This window comes from Primulina tabacum, chromosome 3, assembly GCF_025594145.1.
Source record: "Primulina tabacum isolate GXHZ01 chromosome 3, ASM2559414v2, whole genome shotgun sequence".
Lineage (NCBI taxonomy): Eukaryota > Viridiplantae > Streptophyta > Magnoliopsida > Lamiales > Gesneriaceae > Primulina > Primulina tabacum.
Genome location: NC_134552.1, coordinates 20460084 through 20479368, shown reverse-complemented (window position 1 = coordinate 20479368; position 19285 = coordinate 20460084). Strand labels below are relative to the sequence as shown.

Genomic DNA, 19285 nt, shown 5'->3' with positions numbered 1-19285 from the left:
ATGAGGTTATTCTGTGACAATAAATCAACTATCAGCATTGTTCACAATCATGTTCACCATGATAGAACTAAACATGTTGAAGTTGATCGGCATTTCATTAAAGAAAAACTCGAGGAAGGAATTCTAAGTGTTGAATATGTTCGCACTTCTCATCAGCTAGCTGATCTACTTACAAAAGGACTTACAGAACAGACTCATGAACTTCTCGTTGGCAAGCTTGGTCTCATCAACATCTATAGCAAAGCTTGAGGGGGAGTGTAGATTACGATAAATCTGATGGGAATTTAAATTGATATCAATAAGTTGTATTGATGTGATAGGATATGATAATCTTGTAAATTTGGTAGGGTAATATTTTCTAATCTTTGTTTCTCGTTAATAGTTGGGATTTGATATATCCATTATAACTATAAATTTATTTATTATTTTCAATGAAAAATACACAAGTTTTTTCTCTCAAAATTTTTCTCAGTGTTGTAGATGTCAAGTCCCCACCTCCAACTACATTTGCTGGTGGTCAAATGGATAACCACATTTCCCCGATCATTCCAGCTATCGATGTATTATGGGTACATCAAAATTCCTACCTTGGATGACTAGCTAAAGCCTAATGTTTCTCAAAGTTATCGAGCTGGTCCATCCAGACCCCTTGATGATGATGTTGAGAATGATGTGAACTCTTAGGGTGATGCTGATGAAGGTTCCGATATACATATTTTTACACTTTTCACTGAAATGGAATCTCTCATTAAGAAATTTGGCAATTTGGAAGCCAAACACTTTGCTTAAGACACCGCCACTGTTTTATTCAAAAAATAGTTGCTCCTGAAAATTTCTTCACTGCATAAGCGTGTCACTCTCAGTTTCAACAAAATTACGTCTGTCAAATCTCATAACTCCAACACAGCCTCTGAGCTCTCTGCGCAGACTACTCGTGTTCAAAACTATTTTGAGGCTAACATTGATAATCTTCGGTCTACCTTTTATAGCCAGCTACAAGAAATTCTGGACTATATGTAGTGTGGTGATGCCAAAATAGGAGAAGATTGGAAGAAGCAAAATGAACAGAGGACAAGAAAACATAAAGAAGTTCGAAGATCTAAAGAAGAAAGAAAAAAAGGATTCAAGAACACTACAAGTTGAAGTGTCGGTGCTTTCAAGCACCGATAGAATAGGACTGTAGGTGTAATATGTTTTCATTTTTTATTGTTTTCAGTCTTTTTAAAAGTGTGATTTTATTTACTCAATAAAATACATTATTCTTTCCGTCCTGTTTCTTTGTATTTGAATTAAGAAATTTATATGATCTTGAGTCTAGCAGCTTAGTTTTTTCATAATCAAGAAGGAAACAATTGTTAGATAAATTTGTAATCCTTAAATTTGTTAGATCTCAGTTTTCTCGTGCCCAAACGCAGCAGTAGTTTTAAAATTTTAAGATCTTGACATTCAAGATGTATTTAGACACTCGTATGGTTTTTATAATCAAAAACATTCATAGGGAGTTAGGATTATACCTTTAGTGAATTAAATCACTTGGCTCCAACTAATCCGGTATAGACGGATATAGCTCTTGATGAATTCCATACGAACTTTCTTCGAGAACTCCTTCCTTCAATCCTTCTATCAAGTCCACGACTGGAAGATTTGTTTCTCTTCTAATTTGCACTAGAAAAATTAAGATCGAGATGCGGCTCAATCTCTTTTACAAAAAGGGTGGCTGAAAATTTGCGGCTCGAGGAGTTGTTATTTTCGAAAATCACATTGGGGTTTGAGGCTAGGGTTATGACTTGTTTTCTCCTTTTTATAAACAAGTCATGACCTCATATCTATAATTAACACTAATGGGCTTGATTAATTAATTGGGCTAGTCTAACTAGTTTAATTAATTAATCAAAGTCCATTAATAACTTTAATTATTTAGTATATTGGACTTGTACTCCTACAAGTCCATTAAACATACTTTCCACTATATTAATTTAAATACATTATATATTCAACATTTGAATTTAATATTTAAATTATAAATTCAACTTTTGAATTTATTAATTTAAATTCCCAAATAATATAAATTCAACTCCGTTCATAAATTCAACTTCTTGAATTTACTATTTAATAAATTCAACTCCTTGAATTTTTTTCCCAAAATTTAACTATCTTTATTTCAACTCCTTGAATTTTCAATATCATAATTTAAATTCAACTTCTTGAATTTATTCTCTCAACGGGAATAAATGATCCAGTGCTTGTGTGACCCTCAATGGTTCAGGATACAGCTAGCCGTGGGGTCACAACTCCTTGTGATTCAGGACATAATCTTTTATTCGAGCTTATCCTAATTTTCCTCATTCAATGTATCAACAATTGATAATGAGAATGTCAGAAATCATATTTCTGATTAAACCCATCGAACCATGGTAAGAGCGTCTAGTAGCATTACCCCATGATTCCCTAGGTATCACTGATAATGCCTTTAAGAACCAGTTGACTATGATTGGCGTATAGTACGGTCCGTTCATCTCATATATCCCGATTGAATCTGCAATAATTGGTTCATCAAGGGTTGCATATTAATTCGATAACTATGTGACACATATAAATAGTGACATCGCATATACTATTGGAGAACTCATTCTCTAACGTACATCTCATACTCTGGCTAGAGATTCCACGTACTATTATTTCATCAGATCACATAGGGTATCCACACCTGTAGGTGAGCGGTGAATTTCTGACTACAATGTACTGGCTCCTACATGTGTCGCAACTGTACCCAACCTCGCCACCTGATGACTCTCCTGGAGCCGGTAAACGAGTCAAAGCACAGCCCTAGCATATAGAGCCTCAGTGTAGTCCTAGGTCGTAAGGACTAATGGTGTACAATCATAACCACGGACTTATCCTCTCGAAGAATGATAACCACTTGGAATGTTCGAAAGAGGGTTGTTTGGTATAATCATCATATGACTACTCATCTGCATGTTTGGACATCTCTATGCCCTTACCAAGAAACGCAAGTACACAAAATCACATATGCTAGTCTCGAGCTCAAGTGACATTTATCCATGTTTTAGGCGGCTGAATCGACTAAGAACAAATTTAGATCATACAGTGTTTACAAATGAGTTTCAACATCGAATTACGATTCATTTGTATTAAACTATAATCAAGGTCTTTATCTATATTTTATAACATGGGTATACAGATAAAGAAATAACAAACCATGAAATAATGAATTATATTAAAATAAAAATTGTTTATTACAACTGAGTCAATAAAATCGCTGGCCAACAGTTGGCTTGCAGGGCATCTACTCTAACAATCTCTCACTTGTCCCTAGAGCCAACTACCCATAAACTTTAATCCCATTGCTTCGCGATGCTTTTCAAACAATGATCCTGGCAAGGGCTTTGTAAGTGTATCAGAAACATTATCTGCAGAGGGGACTCTTTCGACTGATATATCTCCTCTTCCCACAATCGCCCGGATGATGTGGAACTTTCTCAGTACATGTTTGGATTGCTTATGAGACTTGGTTCCTTTGCTTGCGCAACGGCACCAGTGTTGTCGCATTACACTGGGACTGGATCAACTCCATTAGTAATAACGCCCAACTCTTGGACAAAATTCCTCATCCAAACTGCCTCTTTAGCTGCAGCAGATGTAGCAATGTATTCAGCTTCAGTGGTGGAATCCGCAACAGTGTCTTGCTTGAAACTTTTCCAAGAGACAGTCGCACCATTAAGCATCAATACAAAACCAGAGGTCGATTTCGAATCGTCTACGTCACATTGGAAGCTAGAATCAGTGTAGCCTTCCAATTTCAATTCTCCACCCCATAGACCAAGAACAAGTTCTTAGTCATTCTCAAGTACTTAAGAATATCCTTCACGGCCTTCCAATGCATTGGACCAGGGTTCTCCTGATATCTGCTTGTAACACTCAGAGCGTAAGCAACATCGGGACGTGTCGATATCATACCATACATGATACTATCAATGGCTAACGCATATGGAGTACCTGTCATCATCTCTATCTCTTCATCAGTTTTGGGACACATTGCTTTACATAGAGTAACACCATGACACATTAGTAAGTATCCTCTCTTGGACTCTTCCATAGAGAATCGCTTCAGAATGGTATCGATATAAGTGGCTTGGCTGAGTCCTAGCATCCTTTTTGATCTATCTCTATAGATTTGTATTACCAATACATAGGATGCTTCACCCATCTCTTCATGGAGAATTTACTTGCTAACCATACTTTAGTTGATTGAAGTAATCCTACATCATTCCCAATGAGTAGGATGTCATCAACATAAAGTACTAGGAATGTCACTGCACTCCCACTAACTTTCTTGTACACGCATGGTTCCTCAGGATTCTTAGCAAAATCAAACTCTTTGATAGTGTTATCAAATCTGAGGTTCCAACTCCTTGACGCCTGCTTGAGACCATATATCGATCTCTGAAATTTGCATTTCTTATGCTCACTTCCTACTGATGTGTATCCCTCAGGTTGAGACATATAAATTTCTTCTTTGATGTCTCCATTGAGGAATGCAGTCTTTACATCCATTTGCCATATCTCATAGTCATACCATGCTGCTATGGCTAGTAGTATTCTAATTGACTTAAACATAGAAACTAGTGAAAAGGTTTCCTCATAATCAATTCCTTGTCTTTGAGTGTAACCCTTTGCAAACAGCCTTGCTTTGAAGGTCACTACCTTCGTATCTGCCCCAAGCTTTCTTTTGTAGATCCATTTGCTTCATATGAGAACAATTCCCTCAGGTGGATCCACCAATGTCCAGACTTGGTTTGAATACATAGAGTCCATTTCAGACTGCATGGCTTCAAGCCATTTGGTTGAATAAGTATCAGATATTGCTTCTTTGAAATTCATTGGATCACATCCAACACAATGCTCATCAAGGTTTTGTTCATGAAGAAGCATATATCTTGCAGGTGGTCTAATAACCCTATCAGACCTTCTAAGAGCTTGTACTTCAACTACTGGTTGTTGGGAAATTTGTTCAACTTCTATAGTTGAGGGAGTATCTTGAATTTCTTCAAGTTCTATCCTCTTGCCTTTTCTATCTAATAGAAATTCCTTTTGCATTTCTTGAAACAAACACCTTTGCTTCATTGGGATGATAGAAATAATATCCAACATAATTCTTTGGATATCCTACAAAGTTGTACAAAGTGGATCTACTATCCAATTTGTCTCCCACTGTCTGCTTCACGTAAGCAGGACATCTCCATATTCTCATATTAGAATATTTGGGAGTTTTTTCCATCTATATTTCATATGGTGTTTTATCAACTGCTTTAGTATGGACATTATTCAACAACATTGCCGCAGTTTCAAGCGCAAAGCCCCAAAACGACGTAGGTAATTCAGTGAATCCCATCATAGATCGAACCATGTCCATGAAAGTTCGATTTCGACGTTCAGAAACACCATTAATTTGTGGTGTATCTGGTGGAGTCCACTGTGAGAGAATCTCATTCTCTTTTAGATAACCCAAAAATTCAGCACTTAAGTATTCTTCACCTCGATCAGATCAAAGTGCCTTAATATTTCTTTCTAGCTGGTTTTCTACTTCAGATCTGAATTCTATGAACTTTTCAAATGCTTCATATTTGTGTTTCATCAAATAAGCGTACTCATACCTCGAATGGTCATCAGCAAAGGTAATGAAATAGAAATGCCCAAATTTTGTGCTAACACTTAGCGGGCCACAAACGTCCGTGTGGATCAAATCCAGTAGACCATGTGCACGTTCCACTTTTCCATTTAATGAAGTCTTAGTCGTCTATCATTTTAGACAGGATTCACAAGTAGGTAGAGAATTTATGTCTGACAAGTCAAACATGTCTTCTCCCACTAACTTGTGCATCATTATTTGCGAAATATGACCTAGTTTAGCATGCCATATTTGTGCGGGATCTGGATCTTTTATTTTTCTTTTGTTTGTTGTTGTTTTCGTATGTTCTTGGACATTGTTTAACGAAATATCCTTTAATTTTAAGTTATAGAGATAGTTTGTTAATTCTCCAGTTTCAATCAAACATTCATTCTTGTATAAATTGCAAACACATTTAGCAAAAACACAAGAATAACCATCCCTATCAAGCATAGAAATAGAAATAATGTTTTTAACCAATTCAGGAACAAATAAAATGTCTCTCAAAAACAATTTAAAATTATTGTCCAAAATTAAAATAACGTCTCCAATGACAGTGACAGCAACTCTTGCTCCATTTCCTAGTCTTAGAAAGGTCTCACCATCTCTAAGCCTCTTGCTTCTTCCCATCACCTGCAAATCATTGCATAGATGAGAACCACATCCGGTAACCAATACCCAAGAAGAGGAATTTATAGAAACATTAACTTCAATATAAAACATACCATGGCTAGAACGCTTCTGGGCAAGATACTCCTCGCAATTACGCCTCCAATGTCCAGGCTTGTTGCAGTGGAAACAGGCTTGTTCTGACTTGTCAGGCTTTGTGGGCCCCGAATTTATTTCTTGTATGGCTTCTTGTTGAGCTTGTTCTTCTTTAGAGGGGCAGAACGCTTCTTGTCTTTATTTGAGGCTCCCTTTTTTGTACCGGACGAAGAACCTACTAGAAGAACATGCTTTTCCTTTTTAATTATGGCCTCATAATTAGTAAGCATATTGACCAACTCGTCAAGGGTGGCCTCAAGCTTGTTCATATTAAAATTAACCACAAATCCATCGAACGAGGCAGGCAAAGACAGCAAGATAATATCAATCGAGAGCTCACTAGGAATAACCACGTCGAGTCCCACCAACTTCTCGATGAGCCCAATCATCCAAACACCATGCTCATGGACCGATGTCCCATCTCGCAAGCATGTAGTCATGAGTTCTTTCAAAGTAGCATGTCTCTCTGAACGAGTTTGTACATCATACAATTCTTTCAGATGAAGGTGAATGTCAGCAGCATTCACCGCCTCCTCGAACCTCCTCTGAAGTTCATTCGAAATAAAAGCCAACATGTAGCTCTTAGCTTGAAGATCATGGTCCCACCATTTCTCAAGCTTAGCTAACTCAGTCCTACTGATATCAGGAGCTGCCTCCTTTGGTGGCTTCTTATCAAGCACATACGCAATCCTTTCGGAGTTCAGAACAATCTTTAAATTTCGAAACCAGTCATGATAGTTAGGGCCAGTCAATTTGTTTTGATCGAGAATGATTGAAAGCGGGTTACGAGTAGACATCGTAAATATACTGAAAATGAAAACAGATAATGGTTACTTATAATTTAAAATAATTCTAAGATATAAAATATGGATTTCATTTTATAAATTTCCTTCCCACTATTTTGACATTTCCATCATCCTCTGATTAAAAAAGGGAAATCGTATTTCCTTAGTGGGCACGTAGAGTCCAATTAGCCAATTATAATCCCGAATAATATCAGCCAATTATAATTTATAAAAGGTAGAATCCAATTGCATCCCTATGCAACCTCCGCGTGTTTTGCCTCACGTTTAATAAGGACCCAATAATATGACGCCGTTTATTTTCACGTGTCAAACCAACCCATCGATATTGAACTGTAGTGGATGGTCGCCATGAGTTCCCCCAATAATATGAGCCGAAGTCATGGGAGTTCCACTCGATTCACATCATATGTCTGGTGGAAGTCACATCTTTCCGGCGTCCAGGCCTCTCCAATAATATGAGCCAGACACTGTCCGCGGGTAGCGATCAACATACAACCACGGTTGATGGAAGACAAAGAAAAAATAAACTCTTTTAATTTTTACTTTTTCGGTTTGACATAAATTTTGAATCATATTCAAAATGCAGGATTTTAATATGACATTCAATATCATAATATGACATTCAATAAATAAAGATGATCGATCGTCAACACTATTAGATCTATGTGAGCCAGACATGGATCCAGGTTCAAAACCTAGGTGAATGCAGGGATGCAAATGCAACTATTACAAGAGCTTCCAATATTTTACATGTCTTCATCTGTGCATCGGGCCCACCATCTTCCAGTCTTGATCTCCCACTATTTTTAATAATTACTTTTAAATAGCCATGACACATAAGGGATACATCTCATGGGGTGGGAACGGGCCATAAACCAGGCCTACTTTAATAATATCAAATATTAACAAAATGAATAAAACAATAAAATATCCTAACATACACCTAAGACATTGGTCAAGGCTCTCGATCATCATTCATGCATTCAATATCAAATATTAACATCAATTAATTAAACAAATTTAACTAACTGATGAATCATGTATCTAATAATTTTATCCCAAACCACCACAATTATTAAAGAATTTAATAAATAAAATAAACACCTTTATTTAATTTTCAATTAATTCAATAATAATTGATTTCTTGTAAAACTCATTTTTACCATAAATAATTAAAATCATATTCTAATTATTTATTTTACAAGAAATTATTAATTTTCCAAAAATTAATTTTTCAAAAGATAAATTGAATTAATTTTCATAAAATATCAATTTAATCCAAAGTTTTGAAAAATCAGAAAATCGCACCCTATGCCAAAACAATTCAAGCCCAATAATCAGCACAGTGCCCGAGATGTTCTCGGGCAGCCGCCCGCGCACTGCCCGAACATTTTGGGTAGTCGTAGGAACGGGCGCGCACACAGCCATGCGCCCGCGACGCGCAGGCCGCGCGTACGCTGCGCAGACGTTCCACGCAGCTCCTGCGCGTGCGCCACGCAGCTCGTGCTGCGCGTACGCTCTGCCTGGAACAGTTCCGAGCAGGTTCGAATTTTTTTTATTATTATTTCTGGAAAAATAAATTTTTATGGTGCATCAATTTTCTGAAAATTTTCTTGTGTTGTTAGAAATAAATTATTCAATATGATTTTAAACCATACGATATAGAGAACTTGGCTCTGATACCACTGTTAGATCTCGGTTTTCTCGTGCCCAAACGCAGCAAAAGTTTTAAAATTTTTAGATCTTGACATTCAAGATGTATTTGGACACTCATATGGTTTTTATAATCAAACATTCATAGGGTGTTAGGATTATACCTTTAGTGAATTAAATCATTTGGCTCCAACTAATCCGGTATAGGCGGATATAGCTTTTGATGAATTCCCTACGAACTTTCTTCGAGTACTCCTTCCTTCAATCCTTCTATCAAGTCCACGACTGGAAGATTTGTTCCTCTTCTAATTTGCACTAGAAAAATTAGAAGAGATTTCACGTTGGAGATCAAAAGATCGAGATGCGGCTCAATCTCTTTTGCAAAAAGGGTGGCCGAAAATTTGAGGCTTGAGGAGTTGTGATTTTCGAAAATCACAATGGGGTTTGAGGCTAGGGTTATTGCTTGTTTTCTCCTTTTTATAAACAAGTCATGACCTCATATCTATAACTAACATTAATGAGTTTGATTAATTAATTGGGCTAGTCTAACTAGTTTAATTAATTAATCAAAGTCCATTAATAACTTTAATTATTTAGTATATTGGACTTGTACTCCTACAAGCCTACAAGCCCATTAAACATACTTCCCACTATATTTAATTTAAATACATTATAAATTCAACATTTGAATTTAATATTTAAATTAAAAATTCAACTTTTGAATTTATTAATTTAAATTCCTAAATAATATAAATTCAACTCCTTGAATTTTTTCTCCTCAAACTTTATAAATTCATTAATTCAACTTCTTGAATTTACTATTTAATAAATTCAACTCCTTGAATTTATTTTTTCAAAATTTAATTATCATAAATTCAACTACTTGAATTTACTATATAATAATATAAATTAAACTTCTTGAATATATTCTCTGAACGGGAACAAATGATCTAGTACTTGTGTGACCCTCAATGGTTCAGGGATACAGCTATCCGTGGGTTCACAACTCCTTGTGATTCAGGACATAATCCTTTATTCGCGCTTACCCTAATTTTTCCCATTCTATATATCAACAATTGATCATGAGAATGTCAAAAATCATATTTTTGATTAAACCCATCGAACCATGGTAAGACCGTCTAGTAGCATCGCCCCATGATTCCCTAGGTATCACTGATAGTGCCTGCAAGAACCAGTCGATTATGATTAGCGTATAGTACGGTCCCTTCATCTCATATATCCCGATTGAATCTGCAACTATTGGTTCATCGAGGGTTCCATATTAATTCGATAACTATGTGACACATATAAATAGTGGCATCGCAGATACTATTGGAGAACTCATTCTCTAACGTACATCTCATACTCTGGCCAGAGATTCCACGCGCTATTATTTCATCAGATCACATAGGATATCCACGCCCGTAGGTGAGCGGTGAATTCCTGACTACATTGCACTGGCTCCTACATGTGTCGCAATTGTACCTAATCTCGCCACCTGATGACTCTCCTGGAGCCGATAAACGAGTCAAAGCACAGCCCTAGCAAATAGAACCTCAGTGTTGTCCCGGGTCGTAAAAACTAATGGTGTACAATCATAACCACAGACTTATCCTCTCGATGAATGATAACCACTTGGAAAGTCCGAGGGAGGTTGTTCGGTATAATCATCATATGACTACACATCTGCATGTTTGGACATCTCTATGCCCTTACCAAGAAATGTAGTACACAACATCACATATGCTAGTCTCGAGCTAGAGCTATCTTTATCCATGTTTTAGGCGGCTGAATCGACTAGGAATGAATTTATATCATACAGTGTTTACAAATGAGTTTCAACATCGAATTACGATTCATTTGTATTAAAGTATAATCAAGGTCTTTATCTATGTTTGATAACATAGGTATACAGATAAAGAAATAACAAACCCTGAAATAATGAATTATATTAAAATAAAGATTGTTTATTACAACTCAGTCAATAAAATCACTGGTTAACAGTTGGCTTGCAGGGCATCTACTCTAACAAAATTTTGGTGATAACAAACAGCATATGATTGTCTTAGGGTCCAACTTGTTTTTTTTATCGTATTTACAGGTTTCGATATGGATGATCTTAACCCTGGCTGGATCACTTATTTCTCAAATTTCTAACTGGATTGAGTTTAAGACCAATTACATACTCAAAGTCAAGCCCGACAATCGTTGTAAAGTTCAAGATGCCATCAAGATTAAGATATCATGCTCCAGCTACATACGAGTCTCCTGATGCTATACTTACAGGACCAGCCAGACCTTCCATAAGTCAGGCTAGATTACTTCAAGCCGCACGAAGACTCAAGCTAGACTTCTCTTTTTATCTCTAGTTGCATATTGGTCCCTAGATGGGGTTCTTGTATTCCAAGGTAGATCCTCTCTACCAACCAAAGATCTCATAGACTTAATGACCAGTCATGGATAGTTTTCGAGAATATCAAAAGATCAAGAATGTATCCTAATAGAAGAAAGACTCACTGCAATATTTCTCTCTCTTAAGAACAAATTTTACGGAACTGTTACTTCCCATATTTGAAATAATGCCAATGTTCATTTTTTTTGGTGTACTAGGAAGAGAATGAAGATATGATACAAGTTTACTTTTTTTGCATCAAAAAAAGTAAAAGTTGAACGTTGCAAATATTTGAACGCTGGAAGCAACTGAACTTGTTCACATTCATTCGAGAGCTAGCTATTCCTATTCAAACAAATAAGCTCTCTATCAAGAATTCGAGAACACTCATCTGTCTATCTTCAAGTTGCTCGGTTAGCACAAATCTCAGCCAGATCTTCTAGGATCTTTACGTGTTACTCAACTACTAAAGTTGTCGTTGTCAAGCTCTCTGTTAGAATGTTGTTGTTGTAACCGTTGAATTGAAGTATTCATACAAGAAGAGTTTATTATTTGTATCAAGTTGTTAACATGAGTTTCAGTTAGGCATTGAATAAGTTTTGTACCAAAGTGAGTTGTTACAATTCGTTGTAAAACCAAAATTTTCTAGTGATTTTTTTCTTAAGAACAAGAAGTGAAGACATATGAGAATTAAATCTCCGAACTTCTATAAAAATGTATATATTGTCTATTTTTTGCATTTTTCGTTACCAGTTTGACTTGTTTATCTTAAAGTGAAGTAAATATAATCATTCATTAGATCCATCTAGAATTTTCCGCATATTGAAAAAGACTTTTCAAGTGTCCAGCTGCATCTAACTTGTCGAGAAAACTGTTTTAATAGCTAACCACTATTAAAGCGAGTTCAAGAACAACTCAAATTTAAAATAAAATTTTAAAAATGTTTATTCCCCCTTAACACATTTTCACACGATACATACACACCACATTAATGTTTAGTTAATATTATAAGAAAAGGAGAAATCAATTAAGCTTTGGATATATTAACTCGTTTTTTTATTTATATAAAAAAAAAACTTTGGATGATAAATAACTAGGCAGATAGACCTAATCTATCTAATAAATTATACACAACCAAATTCTTACTAAAAATAAAAATATTGTTCCAAAGAATTTGAAAACTTTTGTTACTAACAAAGCATTCTTAGGGAACTCACAAATGCCTATTCAGCTCATACCATCATATATCATCAGAGTAAACTGAAAGATATATATAACATAAATATATAGACTAGAGTTGAATCCTTGATATTTGAAGTGAAAATTTAATTTTTTTCGGATGATAGTTCCCTTCTCAACTGCTCAGTCCATCATATGTCATCAGAATCTCGTGACGTAACTGGAAATGGAGGCGGCCTTGGCAGTGGGGGTGGAGGCAGTAATGGTCTTCTGACACATACGTTGATACATCTGCACAAAAACTCTCTGAAACAAGTAAAAAAACTCGACCGCGTCTTGAAATGTCGTATTGATTCCAAATATTTGAATTTTTTTAAATGGTTATGATACCCCAGGGATGGGCCCACTAACCCTGGCCCATCCCAAGCCCAAATGAAAGACAGGCAACAATGACCCAGGTATTCTCCTATAAATACCAGGTTTGAGCGTTCAGTTGAAGGATTCAATATATTGTTTTCAGCAGCACCCTTAGCTGCTCCTCCCATATATCCTCAGTCACTGACTTGAGCATCGGAGGGGCTACGCCAGGACACCCTCCTGGCCCCCTTCTAACGGTCTTCTTCGTGATTTTAGGCTCAGGACCATTTCAAAAACCTGCGTCTGGACTAGTGACACTTGCTGGAATCGGACCCTAAATTTCCCGTGAGTATCAGGTTACTTCATAAACCAACTTCAAGAAGTGCCGGATTTTATGATCTTCCGTTGACAGGCTTTGCCGCAAACTGATCATTTGCGTGATCTCCAGAGGGTAAAGTTTGGATGGATAAATAAGGGTCTTTAAATATGAAAAGTTTCCACGTTCCATCAAACATGATCTAATTTTGCTCAAAATTTTGAAGATAGTTGGAGTCATCACAAGCTTATAATTCATGTTGAATTACCTGGAAAAGTCCTTGCATCAATTCTTAGAAAGAACAAGATAATGAGAAGCCAAAAGAGCAATTGTGCAATAAAATAGTAGGTTTAAAATATGGATTGTTACTACAAGGGGATGAGTTTGTTTTCCCAAGTTTAGTACAACCTAATCATATATATGGGTGGTTCGTGGAGTTTGATAAAAATTTTCAAATAAGATATTAACCCCAAAAATTAAACCAAAATATTACATTATCCTCACATGTGAGGTTCCTAAAAAAATATAGTCCTCATATATACTGATAAACATCTATTTTTTGATATACCTAAATGTAGCATCTCATTAACCTGAAATAACATGTGCAAATTAACAGTATGCATTAGATAGTGAATCAAGAGGTAGAATTAACAACACGATAATGCATCATTCATTTCATTAGGTAAGAACTACTAATCAAAATTTTATCTACCAAATAATTTTTTTTTAAAAATACCTTCTAGTTTGTCACTTTGAGTTGGATCATTTTATTTACCACATGAGTCAGGTAAGAGAGTATTTGTGACAAATAATCATATAATCTATTTTTATTTTCGCTAAAAACTGTTATCTTAACTGTGACATACAACATTTTCTCAACGTTTTATAAATGTTGTCTTTATAATATAAGTCATTTTTATTTTTGTATTTAAGATTTTTTTATCAATTAAGTATACATCAAGCAGCAACTTATCGAACTATTAGTTACAAATCTATTTTTAGTATAAAATATAGAAACATGTCAAAAATTTATAAAAATAACAATTATTATTATATCATACAAATCGAAAAAATAATTATTTTAAATATCAATCAATATTTACATAAGATTTATATAAAACCTTTTACAATATACTAAGCATACATGACAAACGAAATACAATAAAAACCATAAACATAATAATATAAGTTAAATTATGAAATCAATATTCATCACTGATCAGAATTAATATTGGATCTCCACTAAGAAGAAAAATAAGCAAACAAATCGCCTAAGTTGTGCTTGACTCACCATCGTTGGGATTGGTAAATCCGAAGCACATTCGGACGTCACAAACCAAAGTAAACCCAACCAAGATCTCCAAACCGAGGCAATTCACACCATATTTGTTAATACCCATTCATCCAAATTATCACACACTTATCTCCAATCTACCTTCTGAAAAGCACTCCGCATAGCCAACACATACCACTCCATCCAATCTGTAAAAATAAATAGACAAAAAATCAAGATGCAAGGATCTCCCCGTTCTGGGCTAAAATGTCAACTGCAGTTTTTATGAACTATTGAACAGACACATAAATTATATTAGTAAAAACACAATCATTTGAGACCTTAGCGCAACCGTGCTATCCATTGCATCACACCCGCGCCTGGCTAGTTTCCAAAAAAGGGAGAAAGTCGAAGCTCAAGCGCACCTACGCTGATCCAGGGGCGCACCCACACCCACACCTGTTGCCGTACAGAGTTAGCATGTAATGATTTTCTGTTGAGATTATGTTCTACGCAAGTGGCCCCCTGAACTGAACTGAAACGGTAAGTGACCACCGGGTGAAGCAATAATCCCATGATAGTGAAGTGGCCACAAGCAATATCGCATAAATCTCAAAAATGAATATTTTATATTTTTATGCACGTAATATAATTAAATGACATAATTAAATACCATGTATTATTTTACCACATGGGTTGGATCGTTCCCAGGCCCGCTGCGACTTAAATCTAACATGAAAAATATGCAAATGATTTTACTTGACCAAACTTTGTAATTGACTCCATAAACGAGACTATTACGCCCATTGGCTTAGTATTTAATCATGACTTCTTACCAACCCGAACCAACATCGAACCATCAATTATTCATGATTAAAATACGCCAAAAATGATGAAATAATGCTCCTAAAATGATACAAGTCGAAATTTTTGTGAATGAAGGCCAAAACATGAAAAGCTCTTTCGAAAGTCAATTTGGCACATCGCATCGTAATTTCTCGTACGACCTCTAAACTTAACCGAATCACGAACGGCCAAAAACATCACCTTCCTAGCTCGATGAGGTACTATCTAGTCCAAGGCCATAAGCTAAAAGCCCACCAAGAACTCAAAACACACCCCTGAACCGCAGCACAACATGCTGTCACCGAAATACAGCAGCGGCACTTTGGTTTCCTTGCGTTGTTTGCGAGGCTAATGGCCATTGGGTCTTGAACCACCGACCAGAACCTCTTACCAACATCCTAAGGAATGGTTTGAACCATGGCTAAAGACCCTAGGCCAGCCACAATTCGAACCACACCAGAATCAATCGAAACTCCCACCCGAGAAGCACCCTTGCGTGCGTGGGGAATATTAATTCGTTTGCTGTCCCGTGTCATTCCAGTGGCCATTTGATTGACCATGGCATGATCTAGACATCAAGGGGTATGGTGTGAACCGTGGCTAATGGCTAAAGAGCCAACCAAGATCCACACTAACACCATATACACGAAAACACACATGCAGGAAAAATGGAAGGGACGAAGGGGTTGTTCTTGTGTTTTTATTTGAAAACCGATTCCATCATGGACCAATCCTCGAAAAAGGCGACTCGGTCACGTCTTAGACATCACAAGGAGATGCTCTAACAATGGCTATATCCCCTAGGGCAGCCAAGTCAGAAGCCTCACCCTTGATAGCAAAAACCAAAAATCGAAGTGCAATATGACGCTAGGGAGTAGTTGCTGTCATATGTGAATTTCCAGCGTGCATGGGGCTGAACGGATGGACCAATATGATCCTAACATGTCCTAGTACATGTCTAGATGCAGCCTTGGGAGCCTGGACAAGAGCCAACCGCCTGAAACCACACAAACATAGAACCCGTGAAGCATGAAAGAATCCAGAAAAAAATCTGCACATGAATTTTCGAAAAATACTTCTCATGTATTTCGGTTTTGCTTCAAAAAAAAAATCATGAGTATGATGTTTTAAAATATTAATATGGCTTGATTGAGGAGTGAAAGAAATATAGACATGCCTTGGTTTTTGTTTTGAAGAAAACAAAAGGAAACACAACGACGCGGCGCGGAGGAGACGGAGCGCTTTACTTTCTTGCTTTCCACTCGATTTTTCACTCTAGTTTCTCTCAGTTTATTCCACGATTTTTGCACTGAATAATGCTCTGAAATTTTCTCTAAATTTCGGTGAAAGGGAGGGGGAGAATGGTTGGGAGAAATGAGGGGAAGTTACAAGATAAATGTAAGGGAAACAATCTTTCTATCTTCTAGTTTGTTAGATAAGGAATGATGGTGATAATGAAAGATTTTGAGGGATAATTCTAGGGTGCAAGGGACCGAAATTAAGTCTAGGTTCAAGGAGAAAATTGCTTAAATAAATTATTTGTTAGTGATTTAAAAGTGGGGATAATATCTTCCTAGAAAAATATTAAGGAAGATAAATGAGTTGTCAACTAATTTAAATCTTTCAAAGGGAGGGTATGACCGATTTTAAGCTTGTGAAATAGGGTGGAATAATGTTTACTTAATAATTAATGGGGAAATAGAAAGATGATGGATTTATCTCCAAGAAAAGGTTAAGGAAGGAATTAAAGATGGAGAATTGCCAAAAGTTTGTGAATTTAAAAGAAGTAGTGGCCGATTTTATTTGATAATTGGGGAGGAAATATTGCTAAATTATTAATTATTGGGGAATTAAAATTGTGGGGATTATTCTACTATGAAGAGACAAGGAAAGATATTAAAATTGGAGAGTAGATAAATATTTTTAAATCTCCTAAGGGAGATGGCCGAAAATTGCTAATAAAAGTGGAGGGGAAATATTTCTTAATTATTGAATTTTAAATCTTTAGAGTTTTATCTACTCATTAGATATTTTAGTGAATTAAGAAATTAATTATGGAATAACATTATCTTGCATGCATGGCTAAATATTTAAATTACTCAAATAATTCCTTAAACATTCTTTTATATTAAATTGACTTATTATTCTTCTTAAATAAATTCTAGTAATGTTTTCTAAATATTAAATTTCATCTCAAACTCCAGCTCCAGTCCGGCCTCACTTAATTAACAGGAAATGATAACAATTAAACTACTGCATAAAATAATTAAATTTAAAGAAAAGAATTTTAGATACTCATGCAATAAAATCATTTTAATTTAAATATTAGAATTATGCATGGCTTATACGTAGTCTAATTTTACGGGTTCTACAACCCTTCCCCCTTTAAAGGAAATTTCGTCCTCGAAATTAAAACTTACTGAATAACTCGAGATACCGACTCCTCATCTCTGGCTCAGACTCCCACGTAGCTTCCTCCTCTGAATGGTTGAGCCATTTGACTTTCACTCGCTTAACCAGCTTGTTCCGAAGCTTCTTCTCTTGTCTGTCTAAGATCTGCACTGGTCTCTCCTCATAAGACAGGTTCGGAGTAAGCTGCAACGGCTCAAAGTTCAAGACATGCGAAGGATTCGCCATATGCTTCCTCAGCATAGAGACGTGAAACACATTGTGTACTCCGTCCAGATTCGGCGGAAGAGCCACACGATAAGCTAGCGTCCCAACTCTGTCGAGGATCTCAAATTGTCTAATGAATCTCGGACTGAGCTTTCCTTTCTTCCCAAATCGCATGACACCTTTCATTGGTGCCACCTTCACAAAGACATGGTCGCCCACGGCAAACTCTAGGTCTCTCCTCCTCTGATCCGCATAACTCTTCTGTCGACTCTGAGCAGCCCTCATCCTATCACGGATCTTGACTACTACATCGGCAGCCTGCTGAATAATCTCTGGACTCAACTCTGCTCTCTCCCCTACTTCATCTCAATGAACATGAGATCTACACTTACGGCCATACAGTGCTTCAAACGGAGCCATTCCTATAGACGACTGAAAGCTGTTGTTACAGGTGAACTTCACTAATGGCAAGTTCGACTCCCAACTCCCTGAGAAATCAATGACACAAGCACGGAGAAGATCCTCCAAAATCTGAATAACTCGCTCTGACTGTCCATCTGTCTGCGGATGGAAAGTTGTGCTAAACAGCAACTTCGTACCCATGGTCGAATGCAAACTCTTCCAAAACGAGGAAGTGAATCTGGGGTCTCTGTCAGACACGATAGAAACAGGAATGCCATGCAGTCGGACTATCTCTCGGATATACAACTCTGCATACTGAATCATGGTGAAAGTCGTCTTAATAGGCAAGAAGTGAACTGATTTGGTAAGACGGTCTACAATCACCCAGATAGCATTTGATCCTCTGACTAACTTTGGCAAACCGGTCACGACGTCCATGGTAACATTCTCCCACTTCCATTCGGGAATAGGAAGAGGCTTGAGAAAACCTGCTGGTCTCTGATGCTCCGCTTTCACTAACTGGCAAGTCAGACACTCGGATACAAATCGTCTGATGTCCTTCTCCATTCTCGGCCACCAATACAATAACTGCAGATCTTTGTACATCTTTGTACTCCCTGGATGGATAGAGTACGGCAAAATGTGGGCCTCTGATAGAATATCTGCTCGGAGAGAATCACCGCTAGGAACCCACATCCTGTCTCGATATCTCACTATACCGTCGCTCTCTGTATACAAGACACTGCCCTTGGCCTCGTCTCTCTGCTTTCACTTTGCCAACTGTTCATCTGCTGACTGACCACTGCGAATACGGTCTAGAAAAGAGGACTGAATAGTCAAGGTATATAGACGAGGAACTCTACCTCGAGGATAAGTCTCTAGACCAAACCTCTGCATCTCAGTCTGAAGAGGTCTTGAAACTGTCAAATGAGCCATCACGGCGACTTTTCTGCTCAATGCATCCGCAACTACATTAGCTTTATCCGGGTGG

At 36.8% G+C, this 19285-nt stretch overlaps 1 protein-coding gene across 1 annotated transcript; it reads right to left on the bottom strand.

The window, feature by feature from the left end:
- Positions 1 to 6296: 6296 nt before the first annotated feature.
- Positions 6297 to 7251, bottom strand: LOC142538566 (uncharacterized). Its single transcript, XM_075643875.1, has 2 exons — positions 6852 to 7251; positions 6297 to 6322 (listed from the first exon to the last, which is right to left on the bottom strand). Exons 1-2 carry the CDS (start codon positions 7249 to 7251, stop codon positions 6297 to 6299), a joined length of 426 nt encoding a protein of 141 aa, XP_075499990.1.
- Positions 7252 to 19285: the final 12034 nt, after the last annotated feature.

Bases quoted from the DNA above. Each gene is read 5' to 3' on its own strand.
- LOC142538566 (XM_075643875.1), bottom strand. From the start codon at position 7,251: ATGTCTACTCGTAACCCGCTTTCAATCATTCTCGATCAAAACAAATTG. The intron at 6,323-6,851 runs GTGTTTGGATGA...AATGATTTGCAG, and splicing joins GACATCGGTCCATGAGCATG to GTGATGGGAAGAAGCAAGAG.